This window comes from Necator americanus, chromosome III (genome assembly GCF_031761385.1).
Source record: "Necator americanus strain Aroian chromosome III, whole genome shotgun sequence".
Lineage (NCBI taxonomy): Eukaryota > Metazoa > Nematoda > Chromadorea > Rhabditida > Ancylostomatidae > Necator > Necator americanus.
Window position 1 is genome coordinate 13,444,205 of NC_087373.1, and position 20,910 is coordinate 13,465,114.

Genomic DNA, 20,910 nt, shown 5'->3' on the forward strand with positions numbered 1-20,910 from the left:
ATAAGTGCGTAAAATAGAAATAAAACATAGCGAATAAGTTTAGAGTACAGCAGTAGCCTTTAAATAATACCGAGATAGACAGATACCGGGCCAAATGTGGTGCGGGCACTCAATGGCGCCCTTATTTCTGGACGCTCCATCTCACTTTTTCTTTTAGTAACTTTATCTTACATGTCGTAGATCCTCTAAGACTAATGCTTAGGTCTTAGGGCCCCGATTGATTTAGTTATTCACTTTCAAAAATAAGGGCGGGATACAGGAATTAACATCGACAAGAAATTGTATAATCGACCGACCTTCGGACCCTTTATCGCAATTTAAACTAGTTTCAAGCTAACAATACCAGAACTATGTTGGAGAACTCTGACCTTCTCGTACTCTTTACAACAACACCGTATGGGAAATAAACCTTAGTGAAGAAGACTAGATTAGCGTAGTGATGTTGAACAATAAAGTATACGAGGTCCTTAGCTGAAGAAGGAAGAATAGTACGAAATTGGCAAACCTACACTGCTGTCAAACTCTGCCGTCGTTGTCACCCTGTCCACTTCGTGTGATGATACGGGAATCAGTTTTTTATTGCTCCGTGAAGACCGAGCTTCAGAAGGCATCAATGACATCAACGGAAACCTCACATGAAGGAGGGATAACGGATCTCGACCGCTCTCCAAGAAGAATTACTACCATTGCCATTGCAAACGGTAGCCCTGAAAAGCCCCTACCTATAAAATATTTCAAAATCCTAAAGAATTCATTAACTATAAGAAGAGGGGAAGCTCCACAAGAGCTAACACGGAGTCGCAAATATCTTGGGTTGGTTCGGTTTTGTTTTGTTATGATCTCAACTGTCATAATAAAACGGATCCAACTCCATATTATTTCCTTTTAGATTGTCAAGCATACATACTAGGGTCACCACGTTTGAAACTATCCATTATATACAGCCGAGTAAGCATCAGGGAGGATCTCATTGTTCTGCTAAATTCCCCAAAAGTACCTTTATAGAAGACAACTGTAGTAGTACAACACAAAATTTATTCACAGAAATCCTCCAAACATGCAAGAATTTCATTACTTGTACACAATTAAGTCGGCAGTAAGTGAATAAGTTGAGGTACAAGAAATGGAGTAAAGCAACTAGATATCAATATCGAATTTTTATGATGGTAACATTTTGGCGATCATTTCCTCTAGAATAACTTTGCGTGGATCGTTTATTGGGAAACGAGCGAATCTAAAAAAAAAGTGATTCAGGAGTAAAATTCGGCTAAAAACCTTATAGTAGCCACCTCACCTTCTTTTGGCATAATTAAGGTAAAAAGGTGCATTGTTGAAAAATTGGTTGGCCTCAGGTCGGCGATGTAATGCCAAAATCGCTTTTCCGAAGACAAAAACTATTTGTGGATAGGTATGAAACGCATGAAAGATGTGAAGCGCAGTTCTGACGCAGTCTTCCAATTGTGCATCCACTTCTGCCACAACCGCTGGATGTTGACACTAAATGCAATGTTTTTGTATCATCATGTTCCTTTGTATCATCAAAATTATTTCCTTCTCACGCTGATTTTGATTATACATATCTCAGAATCTTACCTCTATTATCCTCAAAAATACATCTGCAAGGATTGTCAGAATCTCAGCCGTACCAGGACCGCGACCAGTAGTCTTTTGTCCAAAAATATCAAGCAACGCCACTAAACCTTGAGCATCTACTGCCAAATAAGCGCACAGATGCGGAGAAAGCGCCGATAAACGATCTGTGAAAAACAATTTGTTTTAGATTGACCAAACTGAACAATATCCAATAAGACTGGCGTACTCATTATGAAGGCTCCAACTTTCGATATGTACATTTTCGAATGAAACAACATCTCTATCGCATCGTGAATTCTTTAAAGGAAAGTTTTAATAACGAAGGTTGAAGAAAAAACAAAGAAAAAGACGTTTGAATGTATCTTGTCCATATTTGAACTTACTTTGCATGCACGGGCAAAGCGTCGAGCTCCATGTTGTTAACGACATCGCTTGGCTCCTCTGCGGCAATGTTCCCCAGATAAGCCCTCATGAATGAGCGCCTTCTGTGCAAATGCTCACGGAGATTTGAGCGTACGACGCAACCTCGGTACCATGCCTGAATACGGAGAAGAGATCACATCATGATTACTCGGTCATTCGTAGAGAAAGTGCTTAGTGTTGACCAATCTTTTGAAATGCACGTTTGAAATCAATTCGGAATCGTTTGAGGCTTATGAGCATAGTACAATGGCTTGCGGAATTCAGCTAATGTACCAAGTCAGTGTTTTTATCCTCAGACAAATCTGGCACCAATTTATCTATCTTGAAGGGGCGAAATGATTGCTGCGGTATTCCATCGATTCTGCAGACAGAATCTCATGCTTCTGTGAAGTGAAAAATGTTTTGTTCCAACGAACATTTGTTTTTTTTTAAATAAGCATCTTCAATTTAATTGAATGTTGTTGCGAAAGTTCGTATAACTTAAATATTATCGAAATTTCCATCGAGCAATGTATATTACACACCTAACTCTGTCAGATTTGAACTTAGCATGAGGTAGAAGCACCATTTTGAATCCAGCAGAGCAACAATTCCCAGTGAACAAATGAGCATTCCGTTGGATGGCTGCGAAACTTGTATCATTGTACACACCCTGGTCCCATCAACGGCTCGAACTTTGGTTTTATTTCTAACGCGAGTAGGCCGGTGGGGAGATCCTACTAATCTTCGACCGCTCGCTCGTGGATGCGGCGACTACACAAAGGTGGAGCGTCGCAGCTGATTTCGCAAGACGCCTTTTCCACGCTCGTTTTCGTTATCTACAACCCGAACTCAACACTTTCCGTACCGCGTCAATTTCGTGATATGCTAACTCAACAATATCACCAGTTAGACACGCCCACCTGTATTTTCAAAGCAGCTTTGACTTGATCAGCTAAAGTTGGCACGTAAACAGGAGTATAATCTGCAGGTTGCTGAAAACAAGAAATCTTGGTTAAATTACTGCTAAGATGAAAATGTCCAATAACTCAAGCGACACAGCGCGCGTTCCCCCATTTTCATCATAGTACCTGGTTTTCGGATGTTAATCCTTTCGTGCAAGATGAGTCTTCTTCAGATAACTTTCGCTCACAAGCCTGGATAAGTGAGTGTAGAAATTCTGCCCAACTTATGTTGAAGAATATACAATCGTTACAATTTCCTCGGTAATTAATGATAGACAAGCAATCCGTAGCTTTTACAACTATCACATTAAAATGTTCCAAAAAAAGTCTCAGTACCTCCAACAGACTAGAGTAGTACTTTTGCTTTCGTTTATTCTCATGGACATTACGTTGCAGACGGCGCAATCGTTCAATGTCGATATCGTCTTTACTTTCCTAAATGATTAATATGGTTCCCTAGAATTCATTTAAGTAGAACTCTATGCACAAAAATTACAGTTTCAGCCGAAGTCGATGGTGTATTTTCCCTAGTATCGTCAAAAACAGCGTCATTTTCCACCTGACGATTTTCACACTCCGCCATCATTCGTCGCGCACGACACCGTGCAAGAAACGCTCGAACACAACTCTTTAATTATTCTATTGATATAAGGAAGAAATCAATTTGAAACTATCTGCAGATCAAACGAACCTGGACCATCACCACATTCATGACATATTTCTTACGTTCGGTAAGCATTTCCGCAAATCGTTTACGAGCTAGCATTCCACGAATATGCTTCTACAATAATTAACGTTAAACTACTTCGTCTGGTAACAAAAAAAGGAAGATAACGCTACTAGTACCTGGATGCCTATTACAGCATTCTCAATTCGCGACCACTTCTCCTGACGTTCAGCCCGCATTTTTTGTCTCAGAAGATACGATCGGAAAGCTTTCTAAACTCTACTTTGCAGCAAAATGTAAGATATTTTACTTTTCTCACACATAAATTTAACTTTTGAAACCATTTAACAGTTGAAAAATGAAATGACAAACTTCACACCTGGATTCGACAGACGGCAAGTTCTCTCTGTTTCAGCTGCTGCTCTAAACGTCGCTCTTCTCTCATCTTCTGAAGCTGCTGTCTTGCCATCCATCCGCGCCATAGTGACTGAATAAATTTACAATAGCAATAGAAGAACTAGTCTAATCTCTGAGTCTTGTCGTTACCTGTATCAAAACAGCAGCATTTTCTCGAGCCTTTTTCAACTGGTCATTTTCCATCTTCAGTTTTTTCAAAAAGTTCTTTGCGATGAACATCCGAACAAAAGACTAAAATTCCTTCCTCTTCCTTTTCTAATGGACTTAATAAAAAGAGCAGAGATGTAATTGTAATATGATTTCAGGATTTTAATCAAATCTTCCACAGAACTTCGATGAACTAAGGCAAATACACTTTCGACAAACTGTTAGTTAAACAACAGCGTGTGGTAAATGATCCAAAAGGCACTCTGAAGATTGAGGAAAAAAACGAAGAAAAGAATAGAACCTGAATAATAATTGCTGCTGCTATCCTTCGTTCAGTTTTAATTTTCTCTTCTAGAGCCTTCTTTTGTTTCAGTTTCTCCAGTTTCCTTTTACTTTGTAGCATGCGGAACATCGACTATGATTGGAAAATCCTATCACTGACTAAAGGAGATCCATCTGAATCTAGAAATGATTTTCACCTGAATTGTGGTGGCAGCTCTCTTGATCCTTGTCAACATCTCATGACGTTCAGTGCGTTTCTTTTTCCGAAGTTGATACAAGCGGTAAGCTTTCTAAAGTAAAACATCCATAACTTCGAAACAATAAACTTTAAAGTGTGGTCCCAACAACCTGAATTTTACATGCTGCCTCATTTCGAATCCTTTCAGTTTTTATATGTTCAAGAAGTTTTTTGTAGGAAACCCTTTCAACTACTCCTGACATTTGTGCCTAAATTCCATGTGTTAGTGGGGAAAACTGGTAATTTTACGCCAGATGTCTCACCTCTACTTTCGGAGCTCTACTTTGGGCGTTTCTTTCAACTTCAATTTCCAATTTTCTTTCATCAACCATTGCTCGAAAACGTCTTCTAGCAAGAAATCCACGGATTAGAGCCTGAAGTAAATTAGATATACTGATCCAATCCATTGCAGCTTCTCAAATGATAACCTGTAATGAATGCGTCCAAATGAAAAGGTTAAGCGCTGGGCATTGGTCAATGCTCTCAGAATGCGGCAGCGGATTCAACTCCAACTCAAAATACCAGATTTGGGAACTGGTGAGTTGCAAGGACCAGCCGATGCGTTTTTATCCACCCAAGCAAGTCCTGTATCAATTTATCGAGCGCAGGGAGGTGGAAGGCTTTGCTGGTCCAAGGCGGTTTCAAACCATTTAGAGTGCGATCGCAGAGGAACTCAGCACTGCAATACACCGGCCATGGGACTCAAAATGACAATTATCATTGGCTTCGACCGCAAAAGAAAATCCCTCCCAAATTATTCACATTGGAACACGTAAAACTTAGAGAAATACGAAAACATTTTGTAACGTGGACGGATTTTACAAAGTAGAGCAATGCACAGTGAATACTAACCACCTTCACCATATTCTACCGAAAGCAAACAAGTTGCTGTTTTAAACCTTCGGAAGTCAATCCAGCAAAACATTCAAACGTAAAGAGATAACATGCGTCTTTGACAAGAAACATCACCACTTCAGGATCACATAGAGGTCACAAGGAGTGACTGTGATGATAGGATAAGAATAAAATGGGGATCGCAAAAAAACGTCCTGCCTCTATATTCAAAGTGACACATAACAGATTTCGAGATGAGACTTTGCCACTAATAGTCTACTTAAGAAACATAGTTAAACAAGATGCGTGTAGGATAAATACGCCGCGTAGGACATAATTAAATTAACTTTATGATACTAAATTAGTGTTTGTGGATGTCATAACATACCTGTAGTTTCACGGTCAGATGAATAAAAATAGCTTCATTCGCTTGCGCATCTCTATCCTCGATTGACCTTAACTTACCCGCCTCAATTTCTGCGCGCAGTTCTCTGGAATCTCCATATTCCATATTTGATTTTACAAACATAATTCTAAGTAACCTGAGGGCTCTTCTCAACTGATCTCCTTTGCTCGCTGACACGTCCCCAGCAAACATTTGCGGGGCAACTTCGGAGTGCATGCTTTCCTCAATGGGCGACGAATCGGTAAGCATGCTGTTTTCTTCATGAATTACTGTATAGGTAGCCATGAATGAGCAGCTATCTACCATACTCTGTGATGCCCCAGCAGTTGCACGTCGAGTTTTCTCAGCAGTTCCTTCGGCCGATGCGAGATATTCCTAAATTAGAGAACAAATATTTTTTTGATCTCCACTAAACGAGTTAATACAAACGCCAACCTTGATTGCCTTGAGCAGCCTATACGACCTATAGGCTCTCTGAATGCGGGTGGCCGCATCGTGAAGTTCACGAATTGAGAAAAGATGGGAAAGGTATAGATGTCCAAACAGTCCAAGGGAATGATGGAGACCCCATGGAACGCCAAGATCAGTTTCGGCCTGGAAGCTGGTATAATTACCGTTGAAATGTAATGTTAAATGAAATGAATAAGCTAGGATCTAAACACCTACAGCACTAGCGACCTTCAACAACAAAGTTTCGCCAGGATAGAGTCGTATATCTGGTGCGCTAACGTTATACAAACGCCAAGCGCCTGCGAATAGTCGACCATCTCGGAGATCATTGAGTGAATCAATCTAAATTGAAGATTTGAAAAAAAAGCATGAGCGTAGAATCAGCAGAAGAGCAAAATTTAGTCTTAGTTGGTTAGTTTAAGCGGAATTTCTCAAAGTTTCCTTTATCGCTAGAGAAAAATAAGGGTTCGCCTACTTCGATTCCCAGCTGATGTCCAATTTGCTTGCAGACATGAAGAACAATCTCCTCTCCATTTGCTTCTTCTGGGACTACTCCAATACCAAAGTTTGTTCCCAGTTGGTTGGCAAGTGCTAGTGAAGCACGTCTTAGATTACGCTCTTCTTCCGCACCCTACAAGTTGTTGATACTTAAACATGCTTGAAACACAACAATTAACAATCTTCTGTAATTGAACGGAGACATGAGTCCATCTCACAATAAACAGCGAAACATCGCTAGAAAGTTAATCTAAATTTAACAAAGTTTCTTATTTGACTCTCTTTCTTTCTCTCTCTCTCTCTCTCTATATATATATATATATATATATATATATATATATATATATATATATCGTTTGGTACATCTTGGTACATCATTTGGAGATAAATGTAACGCATATTGACATACTGACAAGCAGCAAACAATAGGCAGTAAGATGAAGAGAAACGGTGGTTGTTGCAACATGAGTTACCGTCAAAACGAAGCAGCGTAAAAAGGATCCTAACGTACACGAAAGGAGGTACACAGTACAAAAATTTTCTTCAGGTTCGCGCATAGTTTCATTTCATATTCGAATAAAAGTAGAAAAATCGAACCGAAAGTCGTGCTACCTGAGCAACGTGGTTTCAAATTTTGTTCGCTGTCCCCCCCATCTTGTGCAATTGCGCCCATAATTCCAGTAAGCGCGAAATATACAAAGAATCCCTGCCCTCGGGTAGGAAGTGCCTCTAAACCACAAGAACACACTGGATTACAGGAATCGATATGTTAGAACCAACAACTAATTAGAACCATTTCTAATTTCTTACGCTGCAACCTCTGACGCTTTTTTTCAAATCATTTAGCCTCTGTTGTGATATTCGTTACATTTTTGTTGATTCATGTTCCTCTGTAGCCGCTAAGACGTGGTTTTTGTGCAAAACGTCAAAGGTAAAATGCAATTCATCTCAAACATTAGTTTGTTTCTTGATTGTGTTCTGATGCAGTCAATTCTGCGCAATCGTAATATTTTGAGTTTGTAAAAATGAAACAAGAGTTGAACACGAGAATGTTAGCAATCATCTGCTTATCGCCATTGATTCGCAGCTATCGACAATCGGTGGTCTTGTGCTGTATATGTCTATGTTCTACACTTCGTTCTTTAATAAAGTTGGAAACGCAGAAAAAAAAAACAGGGAGTGGTCTATTTTCATTTGAACAGTTCGCTGTAATCCAGTGCTCTAATTCATTGCTTGCAATTCGTAGCAATAGGCCTCATTCTGTGGACTACGAGCGATGAAATTAACCACTTTTTGAAAGTGAGCGCTATTTTGCAGGAGAAGATAAGACTGCTGCTGCTAAAGCTGCAACATTTGTTTACTAGCGTGCTGATGCTTACCTGCGCTTAGCAAGCAAATGCTTCGCGAAGCATTTTAGCATTCAATTTCTGCATATCACTTAGAACAAGTATTGATCCGCGCGACCATCGGACGAAACGAAAGAGAAACGTACCACGTAAACTCCAACAAGTTTCCATAACACCTCTAAGATTGCTTCCTTGTTGGTGGCCACAATAGAGTCTGCTTTTATTGCTAAAAAGCAAAGGAACTATTAGTAAAATTGGAGTAGATTTTAACGTATTTATTTGCGCTGCTACCTCCAACGTCTACTCCTCTTTCAGCAGCCACTTGTATGCAAACTTTAACATTGCCGATTTTCCTCAGGCGATCACCGCCCGGATTGCGCAAACGGGATATCAAACTCCCGGGTGGACAGCTAGTCACCAGTTCAATTATTTTACTGAAAAGGACATGCACATGCAAATATATAGAATCAACCATATAATGGGGTCTAAATGGACGACAAAGAAATGGAATTGCAACTGCAAAAAATAACCCTAGAATTATCCCGTCGGTAAGATTTGAAAAATCTGTCACTGTATAGTTGTAGTCATCAGCAAATCCCTAAATAGTAAATCAGTGAATGAGACTTCCGTCAACGATATCATAACCGTCACAACGAACCTGTTTGAAAGAAGGCTTGAATCCCATTTTTGCAAAAGCTTTGTTTAATGGAGTCCCACTACCCGACAGCAATTCTCTGCTTAATTCCGCGAAGACGTCGCCCATGCTCTACATACTTTGAACTTACGAAACGTGACAACTAGCAACTCATAGCCATCCCACCTTAAAGGCTGAATTTCTTGTAAACATTCTGGGATTATGCTTAATGACCGAGGCAGCTTTCGCCGTCTCTACGAAGTAGAAGAATAAGCAGGCGTAGAGTAGGAAATGGGAGTGCAAAGCTTCACGACCGGCATCAGTGACGATCAATCTGCATTAAAGAATCGGACAACCATTCAGCAACAAAGGAAAGCTTCGCAACTCAGCAACGCAATGTTAGAAATGTGGAAACAAGACTTACTTCGCAGCACCTATGACGTACTTCTTATTCTTCAGAATCTTCGGATCAGAAAACAATCGTTGAGCAATGAAACGGCTGATGACTTGAGCAAAAACTTCACCCTCTCCAATCTTGATTTCCGTCTTGAAAACTAAACAAACAAAAAACGTAGTAGCTTTATTCTTCGGAAGGTGGACTGCATAAAACTCACCAGTTTCTAACCCAAGGTGAAGCCACGCTGGGTGAAAAGAGAAAAATAAACGAAGAAGCGTTGTTTGCAGACCTTAAACATTTTGACTTTAGAAAGTTTATTTTAGACATCCTAGGACACTAATATTATTCAAGAAAAAAAAGCTTTGGTAAGGCGACCAACTAAAGTATCAGAATTTGAGAATAACTTTAGTAGTTTATTACTAATGTAGAATCGTGCACACTTCTTGTCGAGGTAATTCCAATTCCTTGGAAAAAAAGAGAAAAGAAAATATCCTCGGAAAGCATTCAAGAAAGCGAGCTCCTTTGAGATAGTAGAGTTGAATTTCTAATGGATCGTCATAACTCTCGTTACAACCTTGGTGTTGAAGGCAATATGCGAGTAAGAAAAGTGCTGTTCCCTTACTTTCGAAAAGGAACTTGAATCTAGATATCTAGCAGGCACCAGACTGAATCTAGATATCTAGCTCACACAAGACTCCGCCCATAGTCTTAGTTCAATTTTTTTTTTCTTTGTAAGGATAGCCTATTCGTCAGCTCTGCTGTTAGGGAGGTGCATGGTTATTATGTGAAACGATCAGTGAATTTACGAAAAAGAACGTTTTCAATCAGGTAGAGAATTAAACCTACGCAAATCAGAGTACACGTTACAGTCTGCTCGTATGGAGAAAATGTGATTATGAACAGCATTCCGGATGAGAGCAGGTACTTTGGATGAATCAAATAGTCGAAGAGCACTGGAAAGAACGAGGTTTGTTCACTAACGCGACAGAAATGAGCGTAAAACCTTTCACGAATGCTGTCCCTCTTCTGTTTCACCAAATAATCAGCATATCGAAATGGTTTGTTTTCAGCAGCTGAACTTGATTTACGTGTTCCTGACTTAGCGAGAAGATCTTGTAATACCTTGTTTGCTTCTAAATACAGAAATAACAGAAAGATTGCTGTCAGAAAAAAAGTGTCGAAATTCATCTTGTTCATTGAAGAATACCTTGTTTCGTGGTTCCAATATCAAGTTCGTCATCTTCATATTGAGATCGGAGGATCATCGAGCACCACACGGCCATTGCCTTCATTTGGTGTTGTATACGCTCTTCTTTCGTCATCAAGTAGTCCTCGTCGCTCGCAAGCACCATCTAGAACAAAGTAACAATAAGAGAAGGTACATACCAGTAAACTAAAAAAAGCGCGCAACTAAACCTCTTTGATAGTGCTGTTGATTATGTGGGCAGCAGGAAGTGTTAGTGAAACATCACTTTCTGAAGTCTTTAGCATAGCGGCAGGAACTCCCATAGCTGGTGATGGATTGCGAAGAGGAGTAGAGCAAACTGCAGTAATCATTACATCTAGAGACCACATCGAAAAATAGAATCTTGAGTGTTTCAATGTTGTAATTTTACACAATTTTTTAAAAACATTCTCAGTGCATGAAAAACGATAGAGACTGAAGCAAAGTAATATTTGGCGGTTAAACAAACAGTCGACATACGTTTCTTTTTATTCTGTCTCGTCCGATTTAAAATGTTTGATCGGAAAGGATTCTTTAAGATGGACAACATCCAACCGTAACTTATGGATATTATGAAGTGGGTCACTTCGATGGGAATTTGCTCCCCTTTAAACGAGTTTGAGCTCTTCATTACTGAATTTTCTCATTCGAAGGAAGATAAGATTAGCTCCGATCAAACAAACAAATGAAACAAACTTTTAAGTAGAAAAGTGTCTGTGGAACGATCTAACGAAGAAGTTGGGAAATTCAATAATTTCTTTGCAGTGAGCATGCATAGTACGATCAAAACGGCATGAAGCATGGAGCAGTTGCATAAGCGGCTACACTCGAAGCAGCGCCGCGTAGGGGTTAAAATCGAGGGAGGATCATCACCAGCAGCTCCCATTGCTGCAGTTCGCGGTGGTCCTACGTCAGTTCCAAGCACTTACAAGCCAGCGTTGTATTGTCCGTTTAACACCATTCATGATATCGACTCAGATTAAGACAAACAAAAATTCAGTGATTCAAAGAGATGAGAAACCAAAAGATATAAATCAACGCACCAAGACTGCTGGGACCTTTTGCTTGATCGACCGAAAAGGTTGTATTACTCGGATGAATGCATGAAATGTCAGAAAACCGTGGCTCCGGAATGGTATATGGAAGCTAAGGATGTTAATCATTAAGCAAACAGAAACGAAAGAAAGAAAAATATGTTGGAATATATTCACCTGAGTGGCAGGGAATTTCGATGTATCCGAATCGGAACTGCCTTCAATGAATGTGCGCTCCGTCCTAGAGAGATCGATCTTTGGAGTAGTTGGAAGATGAACATCTCTCCGAGCTTAATACACATATGAACACAGTGTCATCACTTTATCTCCAAGAGATAATCAAGCAAAATGACCAGACTTGCGGTGCAATTGGTGCGTAAGCGGTTGCGCCACAAGTCGCCTTCGGTGGATCCCTCGATAGCTCAGTCGGACTGAGGAGATGAGCGGAGTCCCAGCGAGAAATTTCAGACGCACGCGGTTACGCAATTGTAACGGAAGTGAAACCGTCTTTACCCATTAACAGTAACACAAAGTAACATTTTTTCACATTGAATCTTTGCAACCTTGAAGGTTTGCTCATTTCAGTGCACAGTTACTCACAAAGGTTACTGTTGTCCAGGCTACGAACATAGCATCATTCTTGTATAAAGACCTTTTTAAGACTTTATACATTTGGAACATGATGTATTCATTGAATATCCAGGATAGGAAATATTAAAAGGGCCAGCTCCCAAAGAAAGTCCTAGACAAAATTTGATAAGATTCTGAATGCTGATTTTGCAGTTCATGTGCTCTAAATGCACAAAGTGGTGTTACAATACCGACCAAAAGCATTCCCAGAAATACGAAACTGGAGCAGAAAAAACCCTTAATTTCGCGAATCTCTGAAATTCATATAGCAGTTTAAAGTCCTCTTTGCAGAACTTGATAGTTTACCTCTAGCTCGCTGACGACTTAACTGCATCTCTAGAAGCCTCTGCAGCTTAGCATTCTTTTTGCTCTCGGTAGCTTTCGTTCCAGGAGAAATGGCCATCTTCAAAAAAAAAAAAAAAAAAAAAAACTTGAAATCCTTACGATTACTAATTTGAACATTGCAATCAGCAGATCGCTACCTTAACATTTTCTTCTGGTGCACCAGAAGGCGTCTGGCTATTTTGATGAACATTTGCTTCAGTGAGATAGTTCCTACCTCTTAAAACCTGCGGAACTCGGAAGAGGTTCTGAAATGAATAACTAAAACTAAAACAATTCAAAAGAGCTAAGCTGAAAGTGCCTAGCTTCTAATTGGTTTTGAAGTCAATCCCCACCTCGTCACTAATACTCGTATTTGACTGTTCCGTTTTCATAGAGACATCGGGTTCAAAGAAAAACTCTTGTGTTGCACCCGAAAATCTAAGGAAGTATATGAAAATCTTATTTGTTGCAGAACTTAACAGAAGTTTTGGATAGAAGAGAAATAGAAATTAGGAGAAAGAACATACCGAACGGATTTCCGTCCTTCGAATGTCTGATCATGCTTCGGTTCCTCATCCATCGAGATGGCAGAAAACGAACGACCTTTTAAGGGAGTGAAGAGGCTACAATGAAGTCGTGAACGTACTTTACCATCTTGCATACTTGATGTAAACACAAACATCAAAACACGAAGAAACAATCGTACTATCTATTCCAAGAGAAGTAGCTGTAGCAGCACCGTCCATACTACCTCTAACAAAGTTAGAAAATATTTGAGAATGTTGGTGAAAGTATCCTTTCTTTTTTTGACTATTCTCACCTAGCTGACAAGTTACTACTTATAAGGATAGTGTGATGTTCTCTATGCAAACTTTCTCGTAGTTAGACCGCAAAGTGTTACCGCGAGAGAAAAAAATGGATGTTCAGCAAAAAAAAAAGAAAAACATCATTAGCTCTTACTACTCACAGGTCGGTTATTTCGCTGACATAAAGGCACCATTTTAAGGTTTTCTGTTGAATTCATGCATATCTGACGAAACCAGTGTAATGATATCCACATGTCCAACTTAACAAATTTAAGTCGGTGAATGCATTTGCAGTAACAATCCGGAACTGCAGAAGCAGGAAGAATTCGTACTGTCATCAGAATTAGAAATGGGACCCTACATATAAAAGGTAATAGATAAAAGCAGAGAAAAATGAAAAATGAGAGAAGAAGCAGAGAAAAATGAGAACAGCATGTCCACTAAATACAAAAATTAGATTTCTAGTAAGGGGAAAATGTAGTTGGGGAAGGGAGCTTCTCAGTGGCATCATTATTTCCCGACGCTCTAACCTATTTTTTCCTCTTAATAACTTTAGCCCATATGTCACAGATCTTCTAAGACCAAGCCCAAGCCTTAGGCCCCGACTGTTTTAATTATTTATTTCGAGAAATAGGGGCGTCATTGAGTGGTTCCCCAACTACATTTTATCCTTCCGGTAATGGCGATTCAAATGGGAAAAAGATAGGAGTGGCTCTCCACATACACCACATACTGCACTTTTATGAGACCCTTGATATAATGAGTGGGTAAAGAAGGATCCTCTCCATTTATTTATTTGAACAGATTTAAGGAAGTTTTTAAATAATTGCGTATTCGCGCGATAAATATGAAATGGGGCGCAGTGATTTGCAGTGGAGCAATTGATGCCCGAAAATATGCGAGATGCAGGAGTTTCGAGGGCGATTGTGTGTTTCTTGGAATATTCTTTCTCATAATGGAAATAAACCAAGGGAAAAAAGATGGATTAAAGAGCCAGTGAAATCTGTTAAAATCCAATCTGATACCTTTCTTTCAGCTCGTTTGTGGACTTTTTTCATTGTTCATTCATTGACTCTTTATTTGAAATCAGTCCGAACGTCCGGCTAATACCAGATTTGAGACCTCTCGTAGTCTCACTTCACACGCCTTCACTGATCAATAAAAATCAAAAGTAGTGGCGTTATCTGTGAAATTAAATTGGTATTTTTTCTAACAACATTTTCTTCGTTTTTGAGAGAAATTTGAGCATTGATGAAGCATTGATTTCATAGTTTTCTTTCTAAATGAGTCAGTTCTACATCTGGAGAATGTTCAAACCTTATTTTACATCTATATTCCTTCGATGTCGCCACAATTTGAAAACATTATTCGATGTATGACTTTTTCTCTTTTTTTCATCAACATTTGGAACGGAATGATGTACTGACATGAACTACTACTGGCGGGAATATCATCATCGTACTGAAAGAGGTTCTACGTCAGAGCAAACAAACTGTTAGCTAGCATTTAAAGGTATCACCCCAAGAATCTGGGGTGGTGGGGGTTTCAAATGGGTTATGCCTAAACAGGGTGGTAGACTGTGGGAAAGAGTGTGATTCCGTCTACTTCTTTCTAATTGCCATAAAAACGGCACGGGAGATGCGGCGCCTGCACAAGGCGCTTCAATCGAACTCGTTGTAGAAAATAGCGCCCCGGAACGCTCGAAGCCGCATCTACTGGGCCGTTTCTACGGCAATTAGGTAGAAATGGACGGAATCACCCTCCTCCTCATACAAGTCTACGATCCCATATAGGCATAACCCGCCTGAAACCCGCACCACCCCGGATCCGTGGTGTGATGCCTTTAAGCAGCCGTCTGCATAGAAGTTTCCAATCTTCGGAGGCAAATGTGCAGGGAAGCAGCCGTGCGGAGGAGTGCATAGGGATGAAACGCAACTCATGCAGTTGTCAGGGTTTTGCTTGCAGCCCTACATGTTTGTTCTGACATGCTCTTACTTGTTTGGAGCCGTTAAAGGTGATATCAGGTGAGAACGTTACAAGTATACATTAAAGGCATCACCCCACGAATCTGAGGTGGTACGGATTTCAGGTGGAGTATTCGTATACGGGATCGTATATTATAGGGAGAAGGGTGATTCCGTCCACTCCTTCCTAATTGCCGTAAAAAACGGCCCGGAAGATGCAGCGCGTGGACAAGGCTGGCGCTCCAATCGAACTCGTCGTAGGAAATAGCGTATCGCTCGAAGACGTATCTCCCGGGAAGGCCAATTAGGAAGAATTGGACGGAATTACCCTTCTCTCCATAATCTACGATCCCGTATACGAATACTCCAGCTGAAATCCGTACCATCTCAGATTCGTGGAGTGATGCCTTTAAGCTTTCCCTCCAGAGCATCCAATGATTTGCATGATTCGTTCGACATCGTTTGCTGTACGTTCTTCAATCCTTTGTTGCCGCCAGTATATGATCACGCAAACCGTTGGATGCTCTGGAGGGAAAGCTCAGTGCATATCTGTAACATTTTTACCTGATTCCTCCTTTAAGACCTCCAAACAAGTAAGAACATGTTAGAAGAAACACGTAAATCTACAAGAAATTACTATCTGAGAGCGGGAAAATCTTATAATTCTTCGCACCAATTAGACAAGATAGGACCCGTATCATCCCATTTTTCCGCTTTGTGGAGCAGATGCACCAGTTTCACACCATGGGAACCGTCTTACTCTTTTCTGGAACTTCGTCTTACATGCATATGGTCAGTTCAAAACGACATGAAGCACGCCGCATTTGCGGAAGCGCTCGAAATGGCGCTGTAGAGGCAGCAGTTGGAGCCGAGGTGGGACGATCGCAAACTGCAGCGATGGTTGGTGCCAGCAAGAGTTTCGCCACACTCCTAGATGCTACACTCCACCGAAGCGCCTCGAGAGAACCCGCGTATGCAACTGCGTACTTGATTCATGTCGTTTTGACCCTACCATACGTAATAAGCAATACTGTAGCTTTTTCTTGCTCTATGGTCGTCCCGTCCGGTAGATCAGCGTATCCCACTGACGTCAGACAACGTAGGTTTGCACATTCGAGAAGTCTCTTCCTCGTAATTTCGATGTTTACCACTCGGGGACAAAGCCTTCACCACGCTCCTAGCCGCTACGCTCCACGGCACCCCTTCGAGAGAAGCCGCGCACGCAATTGCACTGTGCTTCATGTCGTATAGCTTTGACCCTGCTATACAGATGACAGAATGAGCATTTTTACTTGAAGAGACCAAATCTTTTCTAGTTTCTGTAGCTAGAAATCTTCTGTCGCTTCGACAGCCATTTAATGTGTGAGGTTGAGTTTACGAATGCTGTCTTCAGTCTCCTTCGTTTGAAATAAGCCACTTCCTGATTGGTATGTGTTCATACTTCTGCTGTTTTTTTTTTTGGAACTTCAAAGAATTGATATCTGAGTATGAGCACTAATAGTGCTCTCAGTTTAGAAATCCAAGACACTATTAGAATGAGAATATTTGAACAAAACAATATTTACTGATTTAGCAATAATTAATGATTTTATAAATTGTGCCGCTAAAGAGCTCGCACAAATTTGTTTTTGCACTAAGTAGCGATAATTTTTAAAAGCTAAAAAAGTCAATTACCCACATACGTTGGTCTTCACGTTCGAATCCTCTAATCCGCAATATTTTGATTTTGGCTTCAACATAGTGAACGGTTGATTGTGTATCGATTTCCTCCTTTTCGCTTTTATATTGTGAAGCGGGTTTAGCTGTGTCTCAGTTCTTTCTGGTTCGAAGAAGTGTCGAATTGAATCCGAAGTCAATTTTATCTTCATCACACGGCAATGACGTAAGTCCTAAATAAAGTCGACCTAAGACGTGTCATCACGGGTTTTCGCGACGCATCCTCGTTGAAGGTGTGCACTAATTTCTCTGCATAGTATGCGTAAAACTCCCAAGATCTCTTCTCTTTTTGCTCCCTTCAGTTTTCACTAATTTTCCCGATGATAGGTCATGAATAGAACTACTTAGTCTTAACAAAGACCTTTTGCTTAAGGTTTGGTTCGCTCTGAGGACGCCTAAATGTCCTAGTTTGTAGGGATTCACTTTCTGTCCCATTTCTTGTGCAGTTATGCATGTTTGGCGCATGGTGTAACTGTAGTAATAGTAGAAACCTGAAATCCTTCCTCGAAGAAGGCTAATTGTGCACAGTTACGCAAAAAGAGGCAAAAATCTAATTCCTGCAAATTGAAGTCTTTGGCGAGATGCTCAAGAATGAGCAGAAATTAACGAAATAGCTAAAAAAAAAAAGTTTCTTTTGGTATTACGACTACGAAAGATGCCAGTAGCGCGCAATCACTCCAGATTGGAACGAAAATTAAAGACAGTGTATCTCAAAACTGATTATGTTAAGGTCTCTGTGGGAAAATTTAGAGTTCGGGGTGTAGATCACGAATGTCTGCTCAATTCCCCCTAATCGTGCTGAAAAATTGGGAAACTGCATGAAAACGCTCTACGAGTGAGCGGTCGAAGATCAATAAGGTCCTATGCAAGTAATACCATCCAATAGTCTGCTGAAGGTACCAGAGCGTGTAAAAGTGGGTGCGTTCTAACATTCACCATAGGAACAATCGTTGTTCCCATGCCGTTTTTCAGGATCATTAGGAGGAATAGTGCGGTACCAGACTCATAATCGTAATCTACACCCCGAACTCTATATCTTCCCACAGCTTTCCCAATTACGTCAGTTTCGTGATACGCTGCCTTGAGTCTGCTCCCTGCCAACTAAGAGCTTGAAGGTGCCCTAGGGGCAGAACAAATAATAAGTAGCGGTAAAGCATTTCACTTCGTGAGTAACGTTCTTGTTTTCAGGTATACGAAACCACCAGCTGTCAGAGACGACACTCGCACCTGGTCTAAGATGCATCCAGATAACAAATAACATCTCAAAGCCGAAAGTGAAGAAGTGTGGAATTTTTTATTCCAGCAATAAGCGTCTTCTTGGAAAAAAACATTGATTTGAATTTTGTGCTCTATGCAAAATACCTTGAGGGTGAGCTAATGGAGCGAGAAGGTTACGGGCCAATAAAAGGAACTAGTAGATTGTTTCTAAAATCTATTTGTTGGCAATAGATAAACTGCATATAAATAATAACTCATTTTACACTTGTTGAAAACCCTTTTTTTACCGGATTGCGTCTGGAATACATTTTGTACATACTGTTGAAATAGCTCATAAAATTTGTTAGCTTTTTTCCTTTGAAGTTACAGGGAGAGGTGAACTGTTCCGGAGATGTATCCACATGACATGAACACTTTCATGGAGAATCGTCAGGAAATGTTTGCTTATTCTTAAGATGCTCATCTTACATATTTCTCGGAAAATGGAGGTTTTTAGCACATTCACTCTAAATGGCTCTTTGTGTACAATTTATTTAATGCAAAAATTGGTTTAATATGATTCGTCGATTATTTACTGTGCAGGATGTCTTCTTTATGTACAGGTTGAACCAATGACGAGGAAAATTAGAGGTTCCCCTCTTCATTGACTCACCCTCTACTTTCTGATTCAGAATGAATTATGCTGGTGTTTATGTGTAATGCAGTGTAGCTCTCGCTTATGAAAGGTGCTTATCATTCATCTTAAAAACGCGCCCAGGTGGTACCTTCTTTCGATGGCAACTGCTTCGTTAAAACATTCTGGGATTCTGACGATTATATTGTTGTGCTGTGTGATTTCTGACAAAAAAAAAACGGGAATAAAGTTGAGAAGGCGTGAAAAGCAAAGAGAGTGTAGAAGATGAGACAGTTGTTATATGCCGACTCGCAGCTGTTTGTCTTCAACGTTCACGCCATGTGTTTAAACGCTTCTCCATGGCCGGCTTCGCTTTTTAGCACCACCCAGGCCCCTTGAATACTTAGTAAATACATGTTCTCTGCGCTACTTCAATCTACTCACATCTTGGTTTTCGTCCGTGTTTTTTTTTTTGCTGTTGGAAAATCTGTCCTCATTGCTTCCCATCAATTTCTTCCTAATAATGGATTTCGCTGCTTATTTCTCAAACTATCCTTTCGGATTGGAAGCGATAAGCTTTGGGAGCGGAGGTTGTGCAACGTGATATGTTTGCTTCGCTAACGTTCAGCATAGCTGTTCATTTAGTAGGCATTGCATAAAAAGAACCGCGTATTTTCCTTTGCTTTTTTCCTTTCACGAGCATTATTACATAAATAATTAGGAAAATGAATGTCGTGACACTATTTCGATGATTTCGTTGGTAGATGAACTCGAGTATTCGATAAATTGAGCCTAGAAATCCAGGTTTCCTGAATCTGGAGATTTCTGCTACTCTCGCCATGCTAACGGACCTTGGCATGATTACAGTCAGGACAGAAATACTTGATTTGTGGTGCATTTGCGTGAGTGGTTTCGTCCGCAATAAGAGCCTCGCTAGCTCCAATCGCAGTGAAACTGAACGAAGATACAGGGTGGCCCAAGGAAACGGGAAATTTTGGATGTAGTAATGTCAGCCCGGAGGAGTTGGTGGACAGATGAGAGTGACATCCTTCAGCATACAACAATTTGCCATTTACTAATCCTGGACCTGTGGATCGGTTCACAAGATGCACTTGCTGAGAAGTAATTTTACAAAAATTGTGACAGTGCGACGGCGCTGCTTAACCAGAATTCCGACGCCGTTCCAATTTAGGACGTCATGGCAGCGTTTAAACTTTCCACGCCATTAATACATGGGTTCAAAATTTTAAGGAGACGGGTTTAGCTCTAAAGGTGAAGATCCAACATGTAATTGCAAAAGTTATGGGAAAGTTGAGCAGCGGTCACACTATCACCATTTTTGTAAAATAACTTCACAGTAAAACAACGTGAACCGATTCACTGATCTATGACTAGTAAATGGCAAGTTTGTATACTGAAGAATGCCACTCTCACCTATCCTCCATCTTCTCACGACTGCTACTGCCACATTCAAAATTTCTCGTTTCCTTGGGCTAACCTGTACCACGTGCCTTTTCGAACGCATCCAATAGAGACGTTACATCAGGAAGTGGGTGGTGTTCAAATATATCTCCGAATAAATAGGGGTAGATTATAGTTTACGAGTGTGAGGATGATCATGCTCATTTTCGCCTACTAATCCAGAAAAAAGCGTGAGAAACAGCACGGAGCAGAAACAGGTTGCACCGGTCTCCCTTACGATGCAAATTGTTACGCGATAGAACGCAAGCAACTTGCCACCGTTCCACTACCGCTGATATGTTGCATTGTTATGCAATCACTGTTGTTATGTTATGTTTCTCGGCTGTTTCAACTACTCGCTATGGGATCTCAACATCGTTAATTTCGTGGGCATCTTAGAACCATCGAACCTTGCTACTCTGCTAGTTGGAATGCTGATCCATCTACATTGAATGTTTGCGATAATTCTTTGTCCCTCTCTTGCTTAGATAACTTCTCTACGGATGTTATAAAAAATACTCTGCTCTGTTCTATTTTCTTTGCACAGTCAAATGTGTATTGTGTATTTCGTCTGGAACTCTACAGAATTGCAGGACTTTTTCTTTAGTCCTACATTGTTGTAATCATGATTGTACATTTGTAA

At 40.4% G+C, this 20,910-nt stretch overlaps 1 protein-coding gene across 2 annotated transcripts; it reads right to left on the reverse strand.

Moving 5' to 3' along the window:
* Positions 1-1,158: 1,158 nt before the first annotated feature.
* On the reverse strand, positions 1,159-16,998 carry RB195_009475 (uncharacterized protein; the record flags this gene model as incomplete). 2 transcript variants are annotated; one of them, XM_064190037.1, is made up of 42 exons in its annotated part: positions 1,159-1,234; positions 1,295-1,497; positions 1,594-1,757; positions 1,820-1,890; positions 1,977-2,131; positions 2,919-2,990; positions 3,087-3,152; positions 3,297-3,395; positions 3,457-3,588; positions 3,652-3,741; positions 3,807-3,899; positions 4,007-4,114; positions 4,174-4,275; positions 4,493-4,606; positions 4,671-4,763; positions 4,822-4,920; positions 4,975-5,085; positions 5,934-6,036; positions 6,088-6,173; positions 6,255-6,326; positions 6,387-6,545; positions 6,618-6,743; positions 6,877-7,032; positions 8,392-8,471; positions 8,537-8,679; positions 8,776-8,843; positions 8,904-9,011; positions 9,066-9,213; positions 9,304-9,433; positions 9,494-9,565; positions 10,123-10,229; positions 10,280-10,409; positions 10,484-10,628; positions 10,693-10,820; positions 11,545-11,647; positions 11,713-11,825; positions 12,472-12,568; positions 12,648-12,755; positions 12,843-12,927; positions 13,017-13,112; positions 13,457-13,500; positions 16,942-16,998. In XM_064190037.1, 42 exons carry the CDS (start codon positions 16,996-16,998, stop codon positions 1,159-1,161), a joined length of 4,512 nt encoding a protein of 1,503 aa, XP_064047620.1. The 2 variants fall into 2 exon arrangements, with proteins under 2 accessions (XP_064047620.1, XP_013306052.2); XM_013450598.2 differs by lacking the exons at positions 13,457-13,500; positions 16,942-16,998 and having other exon boundaries at positions 6,088-6,326; positions 13,017-13,069.
* Positions 16,999-20,910: the final 3,912 nt, after the last annotated feature.